At 30.3% G+C, this 23546-nt stretch overlaps 2 protein-coding genes across 2 annotated transcripts in view; one reads left to right on the top strand and one right to left on the bottom strand.

Annotated features, from left to right (window-relative positions):
* LOC142223366 (uncharacterized) overlaps window positions 1-23546 on the bottom strand; it is a 111149-nt gene that overhangs the window by 62770 nt on the left and 24833 nt on the right. The window lies entirely within an intron of this gene.
* LOC142236440 (uncharacterized) overlaps window positions 1-23546 on the top strand; it is a 54728-nt gene that overhangs the window by 20102 nt on the left and 11080 nt on the right. The window contains exons 3-6 of the mRNA XM_075307670.1: window positions 3680-3995; window positions 4069-4248; window positions 4316-5141; window positions 13639-13766. Of these exons, the coding sequence (XP_075163785.1) occupies window positions 3680-3995; window positions 4069-4248; window positions 4316-5141; window positions 13639-13766 (1450 nt within the window). The remainder of the gene's footprint in view (window positions 1-3679; window positions 3996-4068; window positions 4249-4315; window positions 5142-13638; window positions 13767-23546) is intronic.

Consider the following 23546-nt stretch of genomic DNA (forward strand, 5'->3'; position numbering starts at 1 on the left):
GAAATATGGATAAAACTTCGTTTTTATCTAAGCCTTGCTGCCAGAATAAGGGTTTTCACATGTTTCAAATCTCAATTGAAACATTAATAATTATTCCAGCATTTTGCAGCAAATACACCTGGTTGTAAAGTTCTTGCCTCGTATTCATAAAAGTTATCGTAAACTTTAAATCTACTATTACCATACAAATTCCTTATATAAACGTCATTAAATTATTAGGAATGTTAGCATTTGGCTCGTTTACCCTTTTTATGTTATTATAATATTCTAAAGTTATTATGATATTACTACATTAAAATAGTAGATGTGAATTGATTTGTACACTGTAAAAATATTTCCGTGAGGCCAAAGATTTCATGTCCTTAAAATACGAACGCGAATTTTGGTTATAATAGCATTTGTGAATTTCTCTTATATAAACTGTTTTCCTTGTCCAAAAGCCGATAAAGTCGTTTTGTCCTTATAGTTAAGTGATTCAACTTAAAAATGGGTATCTTTTCATAAAAGAAGGCTAGGGTCAATTCTAAAAAATTCTTAAAATTAATAGTCTAAATTTGTGGAGTTTTTGTATCTTGACCACAAACCAAAATAACGTTAAAAAATAGAAGAGGTTTTCAACATTTTATTTTAAAAACTTATGCATAGAATAATTTCTACTTAAAGTCGAGTCTGAATTTGAAAATTTAAGTTTTCGTTAGCACGTTTTTAAAGCACTGTGATAGCTCATGAAGAAAAAGCTGAGAAAACGAATAAATTCAAATTTGACTCGGAATCAATACAAAAATCATTAGTGTACAAAATCTTTGGAACCGAACATAGAAATAATTAAGGAAATAAAGTTTTTGAATGTGGTATTATTTTTTTTAACACCAAAAAATGCAATAAAAAATTCGTAGTGGGATGGGATGGATTTACATTTACGAAAATTGGACAACAATAGGTTTTGGGAAATTTTCGAATAAAAGTTACTCATTATAAACTTGCAAGACAGTTAGAATGGGTTTTATTCGCTTGGCTAAAATTAGGAGAAGTGTACACGTTCACGAATTTATCATTAATTCAGTTAAAACGAAATATATAGATATTTTCTAATGCAGTTCTATGTGACATGATTAACCAACTGACAATTGCAAGTTCACTGGGAAAAATGTTTTTACAAGGAAATATAAACGAAGGACTTCCAGTAAAAATTTGTGATAGTAATCAAAATGTATCGTGTACGCCAACAGAGCTAATATGACTTAGATTTTCTTACAGTCTCACAGAAATGGAATTAAATTGAATACAATTAAAATAATATGCATTTTAAGTGAAATAAAGCCTTTAAGTTTGTTAAATTTCAATCAAAAATGTGACCTTTGATACAAACAAAATTTAGCTTTTTTTCTAGCTATTTTTTTAAATTTTTTAGCTTTTTTTGGCTAGTTTTTTGGACAAATCTAGCGGTTTTTGGTGAAACAATTCTGGCAACGCTGCTGTCCACTCAGCCGACTGTCGATTGGACTCAGGAGTGTTGTGATGGAGCCATGTTTCATCCATTGTCACATATCGACGGAAAAACTCGGGTTATTACGAGTTAACAGCAGCAAACACCGCTCAGAATCATCAACACGTTGTTGTTTTTGGTCAAATGTGTTTTACATAAATATATTTAATATATTAATAAAACATGTTTTTTATTGAAAAAATTGTCTATATAAATAAATAAAATTGTATTTAAAAACGAAGATAAGCAGTTGTAATTTGAAGTAAAAGGTTTACAACAAATATGTAAGATTTGTCCAAATTAATGAAAAAAGTTCAATAAAATCAAAATTCGTTTTTATTATTCAACATAGTTCCCTTCAAGAGCGATACAACGATTATAACGACCTTCCAATTTTTTGATACCATTTTGGTAGTACCCCTTCGGTTTTGACACAAAATAGGCCTCAGTTTCGGCGATCACCTCTTCATTGCAGCCAAATTTTTTCCCTGCAAGCATCCTTTTGAGGTCTGAGAACAAGAAAAAGTCGCTTGGGGCCAGATCTGGAGAATGCGGTGGGTGGGGAAGCAATTCGAATCCCAATTCATGAATTTTTGCCATCGTTCTCAATGACTTGTGGCACGGTGCGTTGTCTCGGTGGAACAACACTTTTTTCTTCTTCATATGGGGCCGTTTTGCCCCGATTTCGACCTTCAAACGCTCCAATAACGCCATATAATAGTCACTGTGGATGGTTTTTCCCTTCTCAAGATAATTGATAACAATTATTCCATGCGCATCCCAAAAAACAGAGACCATTACTTTGCCAGCGGACTTTTGAGTCTTCCACGCTTCGGAGACGGTTCACCGGTCGCTGTCTACTCAGCCGACTGTCGATTGGACTCAGGAGTGTAGTGATGGAGCCATGTTTCATCCATTGTCACATATCGACTGAAAAACTCGGGTGTATTACGAGTTAACAGCTGCAAACTCCGCTCAGAATCATCAACACGTTGTTGTTTTTGGTCAAATGTGAGCTCGCACGGCACCCATTTTGCACAGAGCTTCCGCATACCAAATATTGATGAATGATATGACCAACACGTTCCTTTGATATGTTTAAGGCCTCTGCTATCTCGATCAACTTCATTTTACGGTCATTCAAAATCATTTTGTGGATTTTTTTGATGTTTTCGTCGGTACCCACCTCTTTCGGGCGTCCTCCGTGTTCATTTCACCACGCTTGAATTTTGCATACCAATCAATTATTGTTGATTTCCCTGGGGCAGATTCCGGAAACTCATTATCAAGCCAAGTTTTTGCTTCCACCGTATTTTTTCCCTTCAGAAAACAGTATTTTATCAAAACACGAAACTCGTTTTTTCCATTTTTTTCACAATAACAAAAGTTGCTTCACAAAAGACGCTCTATCTCACAAACTAATTGACTTACAGACGTCAAATTTTGACACGAATCATTTGAAGGTTGGTACTATTTAAAAATAATATGCATTTAATACTAGCGACGCCATCTATTTGTCAGACCGGGGACTTATCAGCCAACCTGTTACTTCAAAGTAAAGTATGTTTTCTTAATTTCATAAAAAAAAACTTTAAGTCAAAGATGCAAAATCCTCAAAATATGTGAAGCTTTTTATCTTTAATCCATAGATTCAATATCTCAGTTTATTTAAAGATTATTTATTTAAATAAAAAAGTTTTTCTTTACTTTAAGACAACTTTGCTATTTCAAAGAGATACGACATTAGCGGAGGAAAGCAAATTTCAAAGATTCGTTTAGTAAATTTAAAGAGAAACATTTTTAAAGCAAATATTAATTTAATTCAAAATTCTTTATTTAAAAGAAATTTGTCCTTAATATTGAGTGAATTGCGGACCTTAATATTGAGTAAATTAGGTGAAAATATTTTCAGCAATTTGTGAGTTTTGATAGCCGATTTCTTTTAGCTCCTAAAACTATGCAATGAATATGTTCAATGTGTATGGTGGAGGATTCACAATGCTACTGTAATCCATAAGAAGAAAACATAAAACAACAGGGTGATTATAGGAAATTTAAAAGCCTTCGTATTCCATTGATTCATATTAAAAATTTCAAAAATATGTCAAATGACAAATACATATTCAATGGAGAAGAAGCTCCATAAGACCAACATATTAATAATTGGATCTGGATTGTCGGGTTTAACTTCAGCTTTGAGAATAAATGAAAGGGAACCCAGCCTAAGTGTGAGTATCGTGGAAGCTTCCAATAAAATCGGAGGACAAATGCATTCTACGCACTTAGGAGAAATTGGGGCAAAATGGATAACAGAAGATCAATATCATATATATCAATTATTGCAATATCTTGGAGTATCATTAAGGAAACGGAACATGGGTTCTCCTCACCTCAAAAGATGCTGGCAAATTGATGAGGGCTTATTTGCTTCCTTAAGCAAGTATGAACTTAATCGTTATTTAAAGAAAATCGATTTGGATATTGAAATTTTCAAACCAGGAGAGAAAATGTAAGTTTTTTGTGTATTAGAAATGATTTTGCTAAGACATATGTTCATATGTATTTGTTTTTAATAGTTACAGATCATCTAAAAACATATCAATGTATAATCATATACATAAATCCTTATTCTTTGCCTCATCGCGGAAATTCATGGAAAATTTGGTTCTTTTAATATCTGGAACACGATCCCAGGATATTAGTTATGATAATTTTGTGGGCATTAGTTATACCTATGGTAGTATACAAAGAATTATTGATTTGTATGTACATATCGATTATTCCTCAAACTATTTTCAAATTATTAGATTCCCACCTGTTTCTTTTAAGATTGTACATTGTTCCCAATACTATACTGGAATTTTCCACCAAAGATTTAATTAGGAAAATTTTAAACCGCCTTCAGTATACAGAAATTATATACGGACATAAAATCACTGAGATTTCCCAATATCGCGACCAAGTCAATGTAAAAGATTCAGCTAACAACAATTACACAGCCGATGTTGTAATATTAGCTATTCCATGGAATAATGTTCAAGATATACGATTTTCTCCGCCGTTACCTATGGAACTACAAAAACCCCCTCCATCGTTGGATATTACAAGATATGTATTGACTAGCTTCTTGGCCAAATACAGAGAAGCTCATTGGCGTGCAAAAGGTTATTCGGGCCAGTACTTAAGCCTGGAACCATTTATGGTTGCCCAAGAAAATCGAAATTCTATCATCTTTGGACAATTGATTCATGAGGAGGGTATAGAACCCTTAGTCCGCTCCCTTATACTTCACAAATTATCGGAAAAATATGGTGAAGATATGCTAATACCTCTAGAATTTTGTGAGCACACATATGATTTGAATTTATTGAATCATACACCATTAACCACTGCCTGGAATCGTGTTATATGGTCTTCTTCTGCTGCAGCTGGAACATATTATCGCGGTCAATTAAATGGTGCTGTCCAGAGTGGATATAGAGCCGCTTTGAATGCGCTATTGGTTACAAGACCCCAAGTCGTTAGATGGCAAGATATATCCGAAATTCAATGTCACAAATCATTGCCCACAAAAGATGTCACTTTCGTGTCACGTTGTTTCAGTTCCTGGAACTTATATAATGTATCAATGTATACAGGAGTTATATGTGGTTTGGTTTTAATGCTAAGCCGTGTTTATAAGAAACATAATTAATATCTAAATAACCAATATCTGAAAATTTAATGGTTTGTGGGAAACTAGCAAATCATTGGTTTGCTCTTATGTCTAGATTTAAGAAAACGTTGGGAAAAAATACAAATATTTTCCGTACACTCATAGAAAAAACTGTGCTGATAATAAGAAACATTTAATACGGTTACATTTTTTCTTCAACAGCATCACATTAGCAATAACAGAATGCTTAACAAACTCACAGATACACTTATAGAAATAAGTCAGCTAAAATAGCAATCAGCTGTCAGCTATTATATTTTTAATAATTAATGGTCTAGTGTTCAACTATTCGTAAAACCTAAAGTGTTATCCAAAGTATTTTGAAGAATTCAAAATATGTAGTTCGTATATCCCTGCCCTCTGATATGCTTGCAAGCTCTTAAATGCGATCAGCAAACATTTTGTTTACGCCAACTTAAAAATGTTTTAGTGTAATCGATAATAAGAAACATTTAATACGGTTACATTTTTTCTTCAACAACATCACATTAGCAATAACAGAATGCTTAACAAACTCACAGATACACTTATAGAAATAAGTCAGCTAAAATAGCAATCAGCTGTCAGCTATTATATTTTTAATAATTAATGGTCTAGTGTTCAACTATTCGTAAAACCTAAAGTGTTATCCAAAGTATTTTGAAGAATTCAAAATATGTAGTTCGTATATCCCTGCCCTCTGATAGGCTTGCAAGCTCTTAAATGCGATCAGCAAACATTTTGTTTACGCCAACTTAAAAAATGCTTTAGTGTAATCGATATACAGCAAAAAACGGTTACTGCCGTTTTTGGAAGCCCAATATCGAATTCTAGAGAGATCTTAATTGACACAACATTTGCACCTGTGAATATTGGAAAATTTCATTTCAGCAGGAATAAATGGAGTATAGGAGAGGCCTAGGAATTGATCCTTGAGCAACCCCTCTATTAACCCTCTGCAGCTGACGTCGTAGTCACACGGAAAAAATATTTATTTATTTGTTACGTCTAGAGAAAATATTCCTTACATACTAATGCTCAATAATAAATTGTGTTTAACAAGTTCTTAAATTGATTAATATTTAAAGAAAAGTCAACGTTGTATAGCAAACTTATTCTATTACATTCTGTAAGAACTCTAGTAATGGGCTCATTCATAGCGTAGCTATTTCTATGACAAGGAACATGAAAAACTTCACAATTTCTTAATCTTCGGGATGGTGAATGAAACCCTACCCAGCAAAAAAATTTGGAAGTTCTTCCAAAGGCACAACTTTAAAAGCACTTCCAGAAGATGCACTCCCAATGATGTTCTTTATTTTAACTACCCAGAAAGTTCTTTAATTCAATTTTTTATAACTTGGTTTTTTCATACTGTTAATGGGTAATTTTAACTTTTTTTGTTTCAAATAGGTTAAAAACAGAGTAAGAATTCATAAAATGGTACAAATTATTTAGCTTTTTTCGGAAAAAATGCTAAATGCATTCTGAAAAAATTGCGAATTTTTGAAAATATTTGATGCCAAACGTTCCACACAAGCGTAAGAATGCATTATAACTCATACAAAAAAATTTAAAACTTATTTATTAGTGAATAAATAATTGAAATATCACAAAATTTCTTAATTCACATCCAAAACATTGAATTCGGATCACACCTAAAGAAGTGATGCAAATTCAGTGCAACGGCTCTTGAAATGGAGGACTTCCGTCCTATGACAAGCCCATGTTAAATTCAACGCTTCTGCGTCAATTTTGCATCACTTCCGGATCCAAAAAGAACATTTTGATTACTTTTTCGGCGACGCTTTTTTTTGCTGGGTATTTTATTAAGAATATAAGGGCAGTCTAAAGTGCCACATAAAACTTTATATAAAATGCATTGCAGAAGTCTTCGATTTTTTAATGTAGGCAAATGTATCAAATGTATCGATGCTCATAGGGTGGAATTGGCTCAGTAAAATTGAGGGAACTTAAGCAAAACTTTCCAATTTTTTTCTGTAGACGTTCAATACGATTGATGTGCGTACTACACACATCAATCGTAACTCAACTGAAATATTGAATTTTTAAATGTAAGATAAAAACGCTTCAAATATAGGCTAAGACTTATTTTAAGGATTTGCATCGTTGGTTTAAAGTTTTTTTTTGCATTAAGAAAACTGTTTTTACTTTGAAGTACCTGGTACAATTTGGATTTTGAAACTGGGATTTGTTTGTACATGAATACCTTTATTAATATATCGCAAACAGAGAATAAAAATTCGATGAATGAGATCTTTATCCAATTTTAATTTTATCGATCCTAGATTTAAAGCCAAGGAGGTCCGTAAAACATGTCTTTATTTTAAAGAAGCCGCGTCTATGGCTCGGAATCAATACCAAAATCCTTAAGGGAAGGTCAAAATCTTTGGATCCAACTAAACTTTTTTTTTGAGCGTAAGGATTTTGAAATTCTGTACTACTTCGTCTGATCAAAGCTAAAAGGGCATAGGCTTTTGGCATTATGTATTCAATGTGAGCATTAAATGATAATTTTGAATCGAAAACAAGTAAGGAAAGTCTAAAGTCGGGCGGGGCCGACTATATTATACCCTGCACCACTTTGTAAACGCACATTTTCGATACTATATCAAATCCGTTAAATGTGTTGGGTTCTATATATAAAGGCTTTTGTCCCAAATACATACGGTTAAATCTGACTCCATCTGAACAAAATTTATAATTCATAGACTTATAATTTAAGTCGGCTAACGCCCTGGGATGGTACAATATGTTAGTAAAAAAAATATGGGAAACATTTTAATCTGAACCAATTTTGAGGCAACTTCGCAAAAGTGTATTTATGATTTATCGGTCGATAGATATGTATTAGAAATAAAGGAAAATTTGAGTAATTATTACAAGTTTTCGACTAAGCAGTACGATTTTATAAGGAAAATGATGGTATTTTGGCCATTTTTTCCCAAATCGGAAAAACATATATATGGAAGCTGTATAGAAATCTGAACCGATTTCAACCAAATTTGACATGCATATTTAGTATTTTAATTCTATTCCCTGTGCAAAATTTCACATAAATCGGACTACAACTTTGACCTCTGTGGTCATAGGACGGACAATCGGGCGAATGATATATTAGGGAGCTATGTCTAAATCTGAACCGATTTCAATAAAATTTAGCACACTTGACTACACTACTATATGTACTCCTAGTGAAAATTTTCAACCAAATTGGGCAAAAACTGTGGCTTCTGGGGCCATATAAGTCCATATCGGGCGAAAGATATATATGAGAGCCATATCTCAATCTGAACCGATTTCAACCAAATTTGGCACACCTGACTGCAGTACTTATTGTTCTCCTGGTGAAAAAATTTCAAGCAAATTAAGGTAAAACTCTGGCTTCTGGGGCCATATAAGTCCATATCGGGCGAAAGATATATATGGGAGCTATATCAAAATCCTAACCGATTTCAATCAAATTTTGCACACTTGACTATACGACCAAGTGTTATGTTTGTGCAAAATTTCAAGCAAATCAGGGTAAAACTCTGGCTTCTGGGTCCATATAAGTCCATATCCGGCGAAAGATATATATGGGAAACTATATCTAAATCTGAACCGATTTCTTCCAAAATCAGTAGGGTTCTGTTCCGACCCAAAACAGGAACTTGTGCCAAATTTGAAGGCGATTGGACTTAAACTGCGACTTAGACTTTGATCACAAAAATGTGTTCAAAGACAGACGGACATGGCTAGATCGACTCAGGGACCCACTCTGAGCATTATTGCCAAAGACACCATGTGTCTATCATCAAACATATGCACTAACTTACAATACCCTCTTCCACAGTGTGGCGCAGGGTTTAAAAATGCCGAGATCCAAAATCTCACTAACTTGCCTAATACGATTACCGGTAACATAATACTCAGATATCACAGGGGAGTGACGACATGATATTAAAGATTACGCAACTTAAATTTTAGGATGCGAAATTTACAAAATATCAAGGACAAATTTCTTTAAAATAATGAAATTTTAGTTAAAATAAAGTTTATAATCTTTGCTTCAACATTTTTTTCTTTAGGACACACATTTTGTAAATTTGCGTCCCTCCGTTAAAGTCGCATGTCTTTGAACTAAGGCTAATTTTCCTTAAAGTAAAGAAACACATTTTTGATGTAAAGAAATTGTCCTTAAATTAACTGAAATATTGAAACTTTAGATTTAAGATAAAAACGCTTCAAATATAGGTTAAGACTTATTTTGAGGATTTAGCGTCTTTGGTTTAAAGTTTTTTTTGGAATTAAGAAAACATTTTTTACTTTGAAGTATCCGTTATAATTCGGATTTTTAAATTGGTATTTGTTTGTACGTGAATACTTTATTAATAAACCGAGAATGGTAATTCGATCAATGTGATCTGTACCATAATTTTAATTTTATTGGTCCTAGATTTAAAGCCAGATTGACCGCTAAAAAATTTCTTTATTTTAAAGAAACCGCATCTTTGGCTCGGAATCAATACCAAAATCCTTAAGGGAAGGTCAAATTCTTTGAATCCAAGTAAACTTTTTTTGAGTGCAGGCAGACACCGCAAAATAAATGTTCGTGCGTATCTTCCCTATGATCTTATATGTAATAAACCACACCACTCATAAATCTGCCTTTTATTTAAAATTTGTTAGATTTGTTTTCTTAATAACCATATGCTTTTATGGAAAATATGGCCAAAAACTTTTTGATCAGAAATTTTAACGTAGGATATCATTTAGAAATGAGGTATTCTGGACCCTACGTCAAGTTATATTGTTAAAATTAGACCACCACAGTTACAGAGGGTTAAGTGGTAATAATAAGGCAATAATTGTGTGATAATAGTAGGTGCACAGTGGTCGATTCAAAGTTGAAGTTAGATCTTAATTTATTACGCAGTAGTAGATGCAGAACACTGTCAAATGCTACTGAATGATCAACGAGGATGAAAAGAGCTATTTCTCCGTTGTTAAGAGCCGACCGTATTGTTTCAACGGCATCAGTAAGGGAAGTGAAACAGCTGTGATCAGGCTTAAATGCCAATTGTAGTCTTGGATTTGAATATGAATATTGGATAGATAGATACGGTGTTATCAGACGAAATTATCCATTACCTTTTGGTACAGGAATGAGGAAGATGCTCATCATAATAATGGAGATAAAAATATGAGTGATGTATTGAGGAATACAAACTTTGTGAAATTTTGCTTTGGGCTATTTCCCATCAAGTTATAATAAAATTTACAACAAATATGCATAATTTTATGCCTTTTTTACTGATTTAGTTTTCACTTTAGCGGCTAAACTCGAACTTAGTACTCAACTTTAGGCTGGTCAGTTGTTCACTTGCCGTACTTCTATTTACTAATATGACATGTGTAATGTGATTTTATGAATGACGTACCGACTGCATCTTATTTATTAAACCTCCTATAAACAAATGTGTTATTATCTTCGCGAAGACGTTGAGAATTATTACTAGTATTATAAAAGTAGTTACTATGATATACTACAGACATACGTGTGTCAATATCACACTCGTCTGGATTAAAAAAAACACACACAAATAATTCCCATAATTATAATCATTAAATAGTCAGTACTTTCACGTTATTGTAGTCATCATGATTTGATTTCAATTAACACAAAATTAAAGAATTGATTGATTTTGACGAAACGGCAGGACAACCCTATTATTACACTTCGAGCAACTACACTGAAAATACAAATTCTAGTGGGATCCTGAGGGAGCTAAGACTTAGCCTACCTGAATATATATCGGTACACTGATTTTAGTTTTCTGACGAAATCACAAAATTAATTGATTCAATTATTTTTTTAATTGAAATTCACTCAATCACGATAATTATAGTATCAATCACAGAATTAATTAAAATAAAAAATAAAAAAAACAAAATTGACTAAAAAATTAACTCATTTCCTCGACACTTTCAATTAATTTTTTTATTTTATATTTTTTAACCTCAATTAATTTGTGAATTGAGGCAATAAACTATTTATTGTGTTTTTATATACACATTCAAAATTATTTTACCTTTAGATGAAATAATTTTTATAATATGTAATTTTATAAAACTTTGTTGTTGGAATTTTCTTTGGATTGGAGTCATAGAAACGAATTCTTTTCGAACAAAATTATATTTTTAAATATTATTTAATATTAATATTTTTATTTATTAACATATTAATTATTATTAATTGGGACAAATAATATTTTAATTAAAAACTAAAAAAAATTTAATCATTTTCTTACCTGACTTTAGTTTTTAATTTGATTAAAAATTTAGTTGAATCAGTTAATTTTTCGTGATTGAAGAAATTTTAATTAAAACGTTTATTGGATAAATTCATTTGGTGATTAAATCCGCAAAAAAATGTGTAGCTTAAAGGATATCACATGATAAAAAAAACGTGGAGGAAGTCTTTATCAGGGCCATATAAAAACGGACTGATATAAACTGTAGGGACTTATGTCGTTCTGACACAAAAAATTATTAACAACTTTTGAATAATTCGGTGATAATTGTATATTCTAGAATAAGCTTCCGCTCATTTCAACTTTCACCAATAGCAGCAGTAATGAAAAATATGTTAAAAAGAAACGGGGGAATTGATATGCACATCTCAACGAACATGTTTTAACCCTTAAGCCTAGTACTATGATCACGTTTCCGCACGAAAAACTGTTATACTCCATATAAAAAACGTTAGCGCGGAATACATGCGAAATCTTTGTTTTGAGCATTTTTAAACACATATTTATTTTTAGAAATTTTTAACTAATACCTTATTCACATTAGGGTCGAAATATACTAAAAGTGGATTTGAAATCCCTTTCTTTTAAGGCAAATGACAGTTGAAAGTTGATTTTGGAAGTGTAATATGAATGAGGTATAAACTATTACAAACGCCAAAAATTCAAGAAAAAATTTTAGACATATTTTTTTTTCCACATATACAATAATTATTTATATAATATTATATTTTTTTCAATTGTTAAACATTCTAATTTTTAAGTGTATAATCAAAGATTTATTTGCCTTTCAAGGGACAACTTTGCCAATAAAAAAATCTTCAATCTAATATTTCGCGTTTTTCTGTATATTTGGTGTATGTAAACATTTTTTTTGCTAAATGTATTTTTTTTTAACCAAAAAAATTTTGATTGCTTTTGGAAGTGTCACTTATATTCAATAACATATCACGTCATTTTTTCCCTGCATGTAGGATAGCATACCAAAAACAAATCATTTTCAAACAGCCCATTTTTACAGAACCAAGTGTGACTTATAAATGAATTCACTGTGCGGCTTGTATTGTCCATTCAATGAATTCAATTCATATATCTTACAACTTTGTGACTGTTGCTCTCAGAAATCATCATCACCATCGCTATGTAGTAGCCTAGCAGAGCGCACTTAGCATGTACTCCATTCATACGTATAACATGAAGTGATTTGGTTTGTGAGTTTAGTTAGCTAAACACTGTCAAAGCGATCGGTCGATTGTCGATGTTAAACCGGGATTAGTGCATTGTTTATGAGATAACATTGAAACACACACACACACAGGAAAGAGAAAGTCCTAGCAATAATTGAAGAATATCAAGGAAATGAAGAAAAACTAATAAATATATACAATGTGTATTGAAATATTCTAGTAATCAAAAAACACATGTGTAACTGTAGTCTCACAGCTATGCTCAAACAATTTGAAGAGTGAAAAGAAAAGTGAAAGTGTTTTTGTATACCAAAAAGAAAGGGGGAAGAATTTTAATAGAATTCTTTTCTAGAGTATTGATCATTATCCACTTATCTATAATTTTCATCTGTTGGATGCAGGCATACACGTTTCTTGTTTTTTGGAAGCTGCAACGATTGATTTAAATTGAGTTCCTTGAATTTTTTCACCCGCTTTGGCCTCCCATTTCAATTACCCCCCACAGCTGTAAAGGCCTTTCACAACATTAGCAATCACTTCTCACAAGTGTTATACAAAAACCAAGTAGGAAATATGCGCGCCTTTTTGTCTTAATGCAACAGCATTGATGATCATATGGTATATGAGAGTGCAGTAATAGCTCCGTCTATCCAGTACAAAATAAAGACGATTGACGAATACGATAATATTGTGTGGTGCTGAGGGTAAAAGAGTGGGAGAGAGAGAAGCATAATAGAAGCCAACATAAAAGAAAATTGCGTGTGTCCTACTTGCTTTGTGCTGTAACAAACAAATTGAGAAATTACCACTTATCCCCAAGTGGTCGGTCGTATTTTCTCCATGATACTTTTGTTAAATCTACATAGTTGTTGACAGTGGAAAAATACAATATTTAAATAATTTCAATTCGTTCTACTCGCTAAATCCACTTTGTACAAGAGTAGAAACGAAGCATAAATTGTCGTCTGCTCCAAAATGACTCAGGATCAAGGTGAAAAATCGAAAGCCATCATTAGTGAGGAATCATATAAAGAAATTGTCACAAATGAACTGGAACGTGTTGGTACCGGAGGTTTATATGTCTGGTAATATATTAAGCTTAAATGTTAAATATATTCATTTATTTTAGATTTAATTAATATGTACACATACCTACCTATCGATTTGTTTTAATGTCAATTATCTCTCGCACATGAAGTGTTTAATTGAATTTGGATTGTTTTTAAAATGTCACAGAGTTTATCGCCAATCCAGCAATCGATCGATGCCCTCCGCTTTTAGCATAAAAAATGCAATACGTGATATTTGTGTGTGTATGTGGTCATTTTTTTAATGGTGGCAGGGAATTTTTAATTGTTTATAATTTGATTAATGATTTTCTCTTAGAAAGTTTTTTGAACTAATTGTTTTTAAAATATAAATATTTTTCTTACTAAAAACTACTGATAATGATCAGATATTTTTTTTCCTTTTTGCGTCTAAAAAAACTTCAAAATCTATGCTTGTGAGCGAATCAAAAATGTTGACAACTTTTACATATTCTCAAAATTTACCACTTAAAAAACTTAGTAAATATTCGTTACTTTTACAACATGGAAATATTCAAATGTAGACTACAATTAAGTTCAATTTTGATTTTTCCCACAGAACAGTATTCCGTGCAATGTTTTCAAAGAATTTAAAGCCTTTCAAACAATTGTTAATAAATTTTAAAGAAAATACATGTTGGATTCATGGTTACAAATTTTAAAAATAGCGACATACGAAGTTCAAGATGAACTATTTTGTGGTAAATACCTATCAAAAACCTCAACAAAAAGTGAACCCTCTTGTTCACTAAAGCCAATTTAACTTTATTTTAGTTTATGGAATTATTATGTTTGGAGAAATTTTTTATTGTAATATTTTTTTCGTGCGGTAGTTAAATATTATTACAAACGAGATATCAGCGTTTGTAATAATGTTTAGTTAAAATTTTCATAAAATAATCTAAATTTTCTAAAATTAACCAAAATGTTTCTTTCTGGAGGGTTCACTGTTTTTTCAGTGTATTTCCCCTTTTTTAGTTTATTTAATTAACGTAACAAAAATGATTAAAGTCAAGGAAACTTCTCATCTTGGTTTTAGTGCCCTAGAGTTTTCACTGTTTAGTTTTGAGTTACTTTGTAAATTTTTTTAACAGTCTATATCTATATATATTCGGGTTAAAAATGCAAAATTTTTTGATTATTGTCGGTGGGAGGGAATGAACATCGCGTCAAACAACAATGTTCATGGTATTTGCAAGCCACAGATGAATCAATTTTGTATAAAATTATATAAAATTTACAGAAATAAAAAAAATAATTAAACAATATATTTTTAACACAATTAAATGTGAATCATTTCGTCCATGCTAATATATGGCATATACCAAGGTAATCACGTGCTGACTTCTACAATAAAAACAAAAAATTACGCGTTAAACAACTCAAAAAAAAAATTAAAGTCAACGCGGAAACAATGTTGACGAATGAGTAAGGTGGTCACTCAAATTTGTATATTGCCGGCAAATAAACTTTTTTGAAGAACACCATCGAACGTGATACAGTCGTGAACAAAGTGATTGAAATAGCTTTTGATAAGAAGACCATTTGAAATACAAGTCCTAGTTTAAACAGTGGCATTTTTATTGATATTATTTCTTATATATTATGTGACAAGAAATTCATCAAAGATGATCCAGATTTTTATAAGAAGTAATTAGAGCATATACTTTGGAAAATTTTATTATAGATTTAACATAAGATTTTATACATTTAAAACAATAAATATAAACCACTGCATATAATAAATGTATTTTTTTTTTCAAATCATAAAAATCCTAATATTATAAAAAATTATTTTATGTGTGTAAAATAGCAAATCAATAGACACAGAACCAATTCGACATTAGGAAGTGAGTGCAGGCTTAATAATTTTTCAAATAAACATTAAATATTTGCCAAACATGAGGCATTTTACTGCGTAAATATATGATTGACTTCTATATAAAGGTACACTGAAAAATATTTTTGATATTTCATTATTCTAGGTATTAATTACACAGAAAAGAACAAAAAATTTTCTGAGAAAATTAACAATTTCAACCATGGATTGCGTACAAAATTGTACTAAATGCAAAAAGGATATAAAGACGACAGATCGGCGTGTTCTAATAACAATGAACCGATATTGACTAGGTTTTGTGATTTTTGAATTTTTGGAATGAATTTTTTTTGGAATAAAGATTATAAACTTTTAATTTCTTTAATTAAATTTTCATTATTTTTGCGTCTTCTAAAATCCAGGTTGCATATTTTTTCATATTAGGTCAATTATTTTTCAGTGTAGACGAATTACATTAACATCAGATGATGTTAAAAAGTCGAGTTTGGCAATCGGTTTATATGGGGGCTATATATAGAATTAGGGACAGACAGTAAAAAAAAAGTTGACATGGATCTAAAAATATTTACCTTTGTTTAAGAATAAAGGATTTTAGGTCAATATTTTTTCAGTGTAGATCACTCAAAAGAGTGATCTATGGCACTAAAGCCAATTTAATTCTATTTTAGTTCATGGAATTATTTAGTTTTGAGAAAGTTTCCTTGACTCTAATAATTTTTGTATGTATGCTAGTTAAATTAACTAAAAAAGGGGAAAATTTTTACATAAATCAAGCATAAAAATATATGTACCAAAACATTATGTTATTAAACACTAAACAAATTGTAAATGTACATTGAGTTTGACATTATTCTTATATAAAAAAAATTATGACGTTGCTCATAAGTGGTATCTCATTCACCGCAAAATTAAAATTAAATACAATTCTACCATAGAACATTCAAATCTATATTACAATGAACTTGTACAAAATAATTTGTGTTTGTAATTTGAATACTAATAATAGCAAGTAATTAGCTTACTTACACATACACTCGAAGAAATTTGTTAGTAAATAGTCTGAAATTTCAAATATTGCGATTTTTTCTAAACTCGATCTCAAATTATCTATGGGTAATATAATAACAACAATTTATTAAAAATATGCCTTGATTTGCTCACAAAATATATTTTATGAGAAGGAGTAATTTAAAAAGTGCACATAATTAGAATCGCGAGTATAATTAAAATCGTAAATTTTACTGTTATTGTAATCTAAGTGTTATGCGTGAGTCCCATCGCCCACGTTCAAAAACGAAATTCGTTCTTTAGATCTTGTACAATTGATTCAACCGTGGCTCACGTGTTAGTCACGAACATTTTCGTGAGTCACATCAGTATCATGTCATATGTTAGCATCTAAAACACGTAACCTTAACCTCAATGTTCTCCTCAATTTACATTATCAAATTTATGGTGTAAATAGAGAATAAGTTGGCAGTTAACGAAATTCCTTATAGCTTCACCAGTTCAGAGATCATAAATTATAGATTCTCACTACTCTTTAATAATACGAATAATGCGGAAGTTAGGGTTATCGATTCCATTGTTATGTCAAAATGCAAATTCATCTTAGTTTTCCACTGTAAACCCATTTAACAGACATAAATTCAGCTCATAACATAACGGCTGAGTTTAAACGAGAGAATACTGAATCTCATCTCTTTACCATCGCCCTTATTAGCCTTTGTAAGAGCACTGACCGTTAAGATAAACATTAACATTGAACTTGAAATTATAACGTGTGAAAGGAGTCAAAAGGGGGGAGATTAACACACTCGTATGTTTACTAAAATGAATGGATTCAACGATTACAGCGTTGAGTTTTTTGCTGTTCATTTACATGCAAGTGCTTTAAATCGTAAAATTTCACACATTGATACACATTTTTTAAATACAATGTCTACTACTTTTCCCTCACATTTCATTTAAAAACAAGGCTTTTAATTATATTTGGTATTTACTTTTAGAGCTTATGTTAATTTAGAATTAGCATAAAGTTGAAGCTGATTCAAAACCACTGCATGATTTATTTATTTATTTTTAAGTTTGCGAATGAATTGTATTTACACTAATTCGTAGGTACAAGTTTTATTACCTCATATTATGCTTCAGTTTTCAGAATTTGCTTTAAAGCGTCCCAATATATGAATTACTACCAATTATTCTAATTAATACATTAATAATTAAACCTTAATACGGATTTCACGTCATATATGTTTGGGGTTGGATATGTTTTCCCTTTCCTCTAAGGACGAAACGCCTTCAATGAAAAATTTATGGACAGCAATACGACATTCTATTTTAAGGATATAAAATCTTTGGGCTTACGACAATACTTTTTTCTATGTACATAGTGAAATAGCTGTTGGTGTTTATCAGTCTATGATTTCAAGAAATACTAGCACTCATGAATTAGTATACGGAGGTATGAAATTAAAATTACGATTTAATTGTCGTCTTCTCCGGTTCAGCTAGAGAAATTACAGGATTTGGCGGAAGACTATATTAGTGATTTTGATTTAAATCTTAGATTCTTATCTCATCTACATTTCTAGATTTTAATGAATGTGCACACAAATCGTACCCACACAAATGACCCTTCAGAATTCAAATAAAATGACAATGACATTGTTGTATGGAATTTGTCAAGAACTTTTAATTAAGCTGCTTGACTTAATAAAATGGGATTATAAAAGAAAAGCTTAGTATGTAAACACAACCATGTCGTGTGGCGTCAGACGAAACATTTTTCGGTGATGAAAGAATGCAATAACCTTGAAGGCACACCCAGAAAAAAGTGCCTTCGAAACTAAAGGAAAAAATTTTCATCAATATAGTTTATCCATTTTATTTCCATTAAGGTAAATTTTTGTGAAAAATAATAAAATTTACTCGTTTCAGTAAAAAAATCCTAAACTGTAAGCAGTTAGGAATAGTTCATTAACTAGAATAAGGCATGGAATTTTACTCATACTATTTTCTTCGCAGGGTATAAGAATTTACTACTGAAAAAGAAAATTTTATTCACCGATAACAAAGCATTCGTAAAAATAAACAAAAACCGAACTAAAACCAAGTTTCCTCAAAATTAGTAAAATTTCTTATAAAATGATAATTGCGACTTCCTTTATAATAGAAAGTTTTTCATACATACGAACAATCCTTTCCAAACTTAAGGAAACACACTTGTTAGAATATAGGAAATTTTCCTAAATTTCTATTGTCTACCTGTAATCGATACCTGTCATCGTAATCGATGTGTTTGCGCGTGGATGTAATCGATATATTTGCGCGTCTGTTGTTTTTTTAGTTGGAATCGCGTTGTTTTGGTATACGGAGAGATTGTTAAAAATAATATGGTAAAATAATATAATAAATAACAAATCAAATATATAAAATATTTGTTATTTTAAATTAGTGAGAAAAATTTTCGTTTTTTTAAATAAATCTATCAATGTTCGTGATAGTGTATAAAGAAAGAAAACACCAGCAGAATAACAACCCTTTCATTTGTCTTCATTTTGGAATCTTCAGGTAATATTCAGTGACGCTAACCTTTTGCAACTAAAATGTTTTATGATTTTTTATATTTGTAGGTATTGAAATTGTAAAAGGAGGACAAAATCGTTAGGCAGCAACTTATTAAAAGTGAAAAGTACAAGAAGAAGAAAAAGTGCGTTTTACAGTTGATAATATCACACGGAAATTGGAAATAGTGGAATAATAAACTAATATTTCAAAGAGATTCGATGCTGTTGATTCTTAATAAATATATTCAATATATTAATAAAACATGTCTTTTATTGAAGATAAAATTGCTTATAGAAATAAATAAAATTGTATTTAAAAACGAAGGTAAGCAGTTCTAATTATGAAGTAAAAGTTTTACCACAAATGTGTAAGATTTGTCGAAATGAATGAAAAAATTTCAATAAAATCATTCCATATATGAATTCAAATTAGTTAAATTTTTTCATTCTGTAGTATAGTGGTATATAAATATAGGAAAATGTTAACTAATATATGGAATGCATTATTCCTAATTTCTACGAAAATCACATCGTTCAAACAAATAAAAATGTCTTTGGCGCTATACGAAGTTCAACTTTCTTCACAATGAGTTCATTTTAACTTAAAGAAGGGGTCACTTTTTTCTGGGTGCATATATTGTCTCTTTTTTGCCAGTCTTTTTGATATGAATAAAGCGATAGTTTTCAATATTACACATTCTAGTAATTTGTTTTTAGTTGTTTGAAAATAAAATAATTATCTACATATTTATGAAGGATTTTAACTTTTCATGATTATTAGTAAAAAAGCTATTAACATTACTATTAAATTGCTATTAAATTACGCATCCTAAAATTTTATTGGTTGCGTAATCTGTAATATCACGTAATTATTTTTTTCAGTGTAGTTATTGCATAAATTAATGATTTCATTGTAAAAATGTTACAAATACTTAGAATAATATACTATACGAGCGAATAACTTCGTTTTAAAATAGTCTTTAATTTTACTGCACTCAAAAAAAGTGAACTCTCTATTTCACTAAAGCCAATTTAACTTTATTTTAGTTCATGGAATTATTATGTGTGGAGAAAGTTTCCTTTACTCTAATAATTTTTTGTTTACGTTAGTTAAATTAACTAAAACCGAGGAAAAAAATGAACTCAAATGAAGCATAATGATTAACTAAATTAGTACCTTCCACAAAATAGTTCAGAATTTCTTTAAATTTGTAAATTTTACCAAAAATGCGTCCATCATGAACTTCGTATATCACTAAAGACATTCTTGCAATTTTGAACTCCAAGTTTTTCCTTCAAACTACAAAATTTTCTTTAACAAGTGAAAAAACTTAGTTATGTCTAATAAATTTTCTTGAATTTGTCGAAAAATATTTACTTATTTTTATGACATCTGCGTGATGCCAACGTTTGTAATACTGTTTAGTTAAAATTTTCTACAAATGTTAAAAATTTTCTAAAATTAACCGAAACATTTCTTCCTGGTGGGTTCACTGTTTTTTCAGTGTGATATATTGAATCTATGGACTCTAAGATTTATTTTGAAGAGGTTGCAGTTTCCTTGAATTAAAGATTTGTTAAAACAAAGAAATCGTCATAAGCGTAGGAAGGCCTCTGGGGAGGGGGCTTAGACCCCCCCAGAAAAATTTTAGCCCCCCCCCAGAATTTCAAACTCTATTTATGATTTTCCATTTTTCAATAAATCGATACCTGTCATCGTAATCGATGTGTTTGCGCGTGGGTGTAATCGATATATTTGCGCGTCTGTTGTTTTTTTAGTTGGAATCGCGTTGTTTTGGTATACGGAGAGATTGTTAAAAATAATATGGTAAAATAATATAATAAATAACAAATAAAATATATAAAATATTTGTTATTTTAAATTAGTGAGAAAAATTTTCGTTTTTTTAAATAAATCTATCAATGTTCGTGATAGTGTATAAAGAAAGAAAACACCAGCAGAATAACAACCCTTTCATTTGTCTTCATTTTGGAATCTTCAGGTAATATTCAGTGACGCTAACCTTTTGCAACTAAAATGTTTTATGATTTTTTATATTTGTAGGTATTGAAATTGTAAAAGGAGGACAAAATCGTTAGGCAGCAACTTATTAAAAGTGAAAAGTACAAGAAGAAGAAAAAGTGCGTTTTACAGTTGATAATATCACACGGAAATTGGAAATAGTGGAATAATAAACTAATATTTCAAAGAGATTCGATGCTGTTGATTCTTAATAAATATATTCAATATATTAATAAAACATGTCTTTTATTGAAGATAAAATTGCTTATAGAAATAAATAAAATTGTATTTAAAAACGAAGGTAAGCAGTTCTAATTATGAAGTAAAAGTTTTACCACAAATGTGTAAGATTTGTCGAAATGAATGAAAAAATTTCAATAAAATCATTCCATATATGAATTCAAATTAGTTAAATTTTTTCATTCTGTAGTATAGTGGTATATAAATATAGGAAAATGTTAACTAATATATGGAATGCATTATTCCTAATTTCTACGAAAATCACATCGTTCAAACAAATAAAAATGTCTTTGGCGCTATACGAAGTTCAACTTTCTTCACAATGAGTTCATTTTAACTTAAAGAAGGGGTCACTTTTTTCTGGGTGCATATATTGTCTCTTTTTTGCCAGTCTTTTTGATATGAATAAAGCGATAGTTTTCAATATTACACATTCTAGTAATTTGTTTTTAGTTGTTTGAAAATAAAATAATTATCTACATATTTATGAAGGATTTTAACTTTTCATGATTATTAGTAAAAAAGCTATTAACATTACTATTAAATTGCTATTAAATTACGCATCCTAAAATTTTATTGGTTGCGTAATCTGTAATATCACGTAATTATTTTGTTCAGTGTAGTTATTGCATAAATTAATGATTTCATTGTAAAAATGTTACAAATACTTAGAATAATATACTATACGAGCGAATAACTTCGTTTTAAAATAGTCTTTAATTTTACTGCACTCAAAAAAAGTGAACTCTCTATTTCACTAAAGCCAATTTAACTTTATTTTAGTTCATGGAATTATTATGTGTGGAGAAAGTTTCCTTTACTCTAATAATTTTTTGTTTACGTTAGTTAAATTAACTAAAACCGAGGAAAAAATGAACTCAAATGAAGCATAATGATTAACTAACTTAGTACCTTCCACAAAATAGTTCAGAATTTCTTTAAATTTGTAAATTTTACCAAAAATGCGTCCATCATGAACTTCGTATATCACTAAAGACATTCTTGCAATTTTGAACTCCAAGTTTTTCCTTCAAACTACAAAATTTTCTTTAACAAGTGAAAAAACTTAGTTATGTCTAATAAATTTTCTTGAATTTGTCGAAAAATATTTACTTATTTTTATGACATCTGCGTGATGCCAACGTTTGTAATACTGTTTAGTTAAAATTTTCTACAAATGTTAAAAATTTTCTAAAATTAACCGAAACATTTCTTCCTGGTGGGTTCACTGTTTTTTCAGTGTGATATATTGAATCTATGGACTCTAAGATTTATTTTGAAGAGGTTGCAGTTTCCTTGAATTAAAGATTTGTTAAAACAAAGAAATCGTCATAAGCGTAGGAAGGCCTCTGGGGAGGGGGCTTAGACCCCCCAGAAAAATTTTAGCCCCCCCCAGAATTTGAAACTCTATTTATGATTTTCCATTTTTCAATAAATGTCAATAGTTTTTTTTTTAATTTTTATAACAATTAAACAAGTATATACAATCGCACAAAGTTCCGCTAAAGACTTCCATGAACAATCGAATTACTTGGGTTGTGGTAGCAGTTGCCGATGGCAATGTTTGAAGTCAGATATTTATGAAATAAAGCTGTGGTTGACCTTTTGATTGATATATTGATATTAAAACTATTCTTTCATAAATTAATATCTTAATAACGCTGCGAAAAAGCGTCGCCAAAAAAGTAGTGAAAATGTTCTTTTTGGGTCTAGAAGTGGTGCAAAATTGGCGGAGAAGCAATGAATGTAATATGAGCTTGGACAAATGTCCACCGTTTCAACAGCCGTTGCAATGAATTTGCATCACTTCTTAAGGTGAGATCCGAATTCAGTGTTTTGAATGTGAATTTGAAAATTTTGTGATATTTTCCCAAATAAATAATTTTTTTATTGTTTTTATGATTTTTAATGCATTCTGACGCTTGTTTGAAACGTTTTCCTCGAATAATTTCCAAAATTATCGATTTTTCTATAATGGATTTAGCAGTTTTATGGCAAAATTTGAATAATTTGTACCAATTTATTTATTCTTCCCCTTTTTTTAAACTATTAGAAAAAAAGAAAACAAAAAATTGCGCATTAAAATATAAAAAATGAAGTAA

This window comes from Haematobia irritans, chromosome 1 (assembly GCF_050003625.1).
Source record: "Haematobia irritans isolate KBUSLIRL chromosome 1, ASM5000362v1, whole genome shotgun sequence".
Classification (NCBI taxonomy): domain Eukaryota; kingdom Metazoa; phylum Arthropoda; class Insecta; order Diptera; family Muscidae; genus Haematobia; species Haematobia irritans.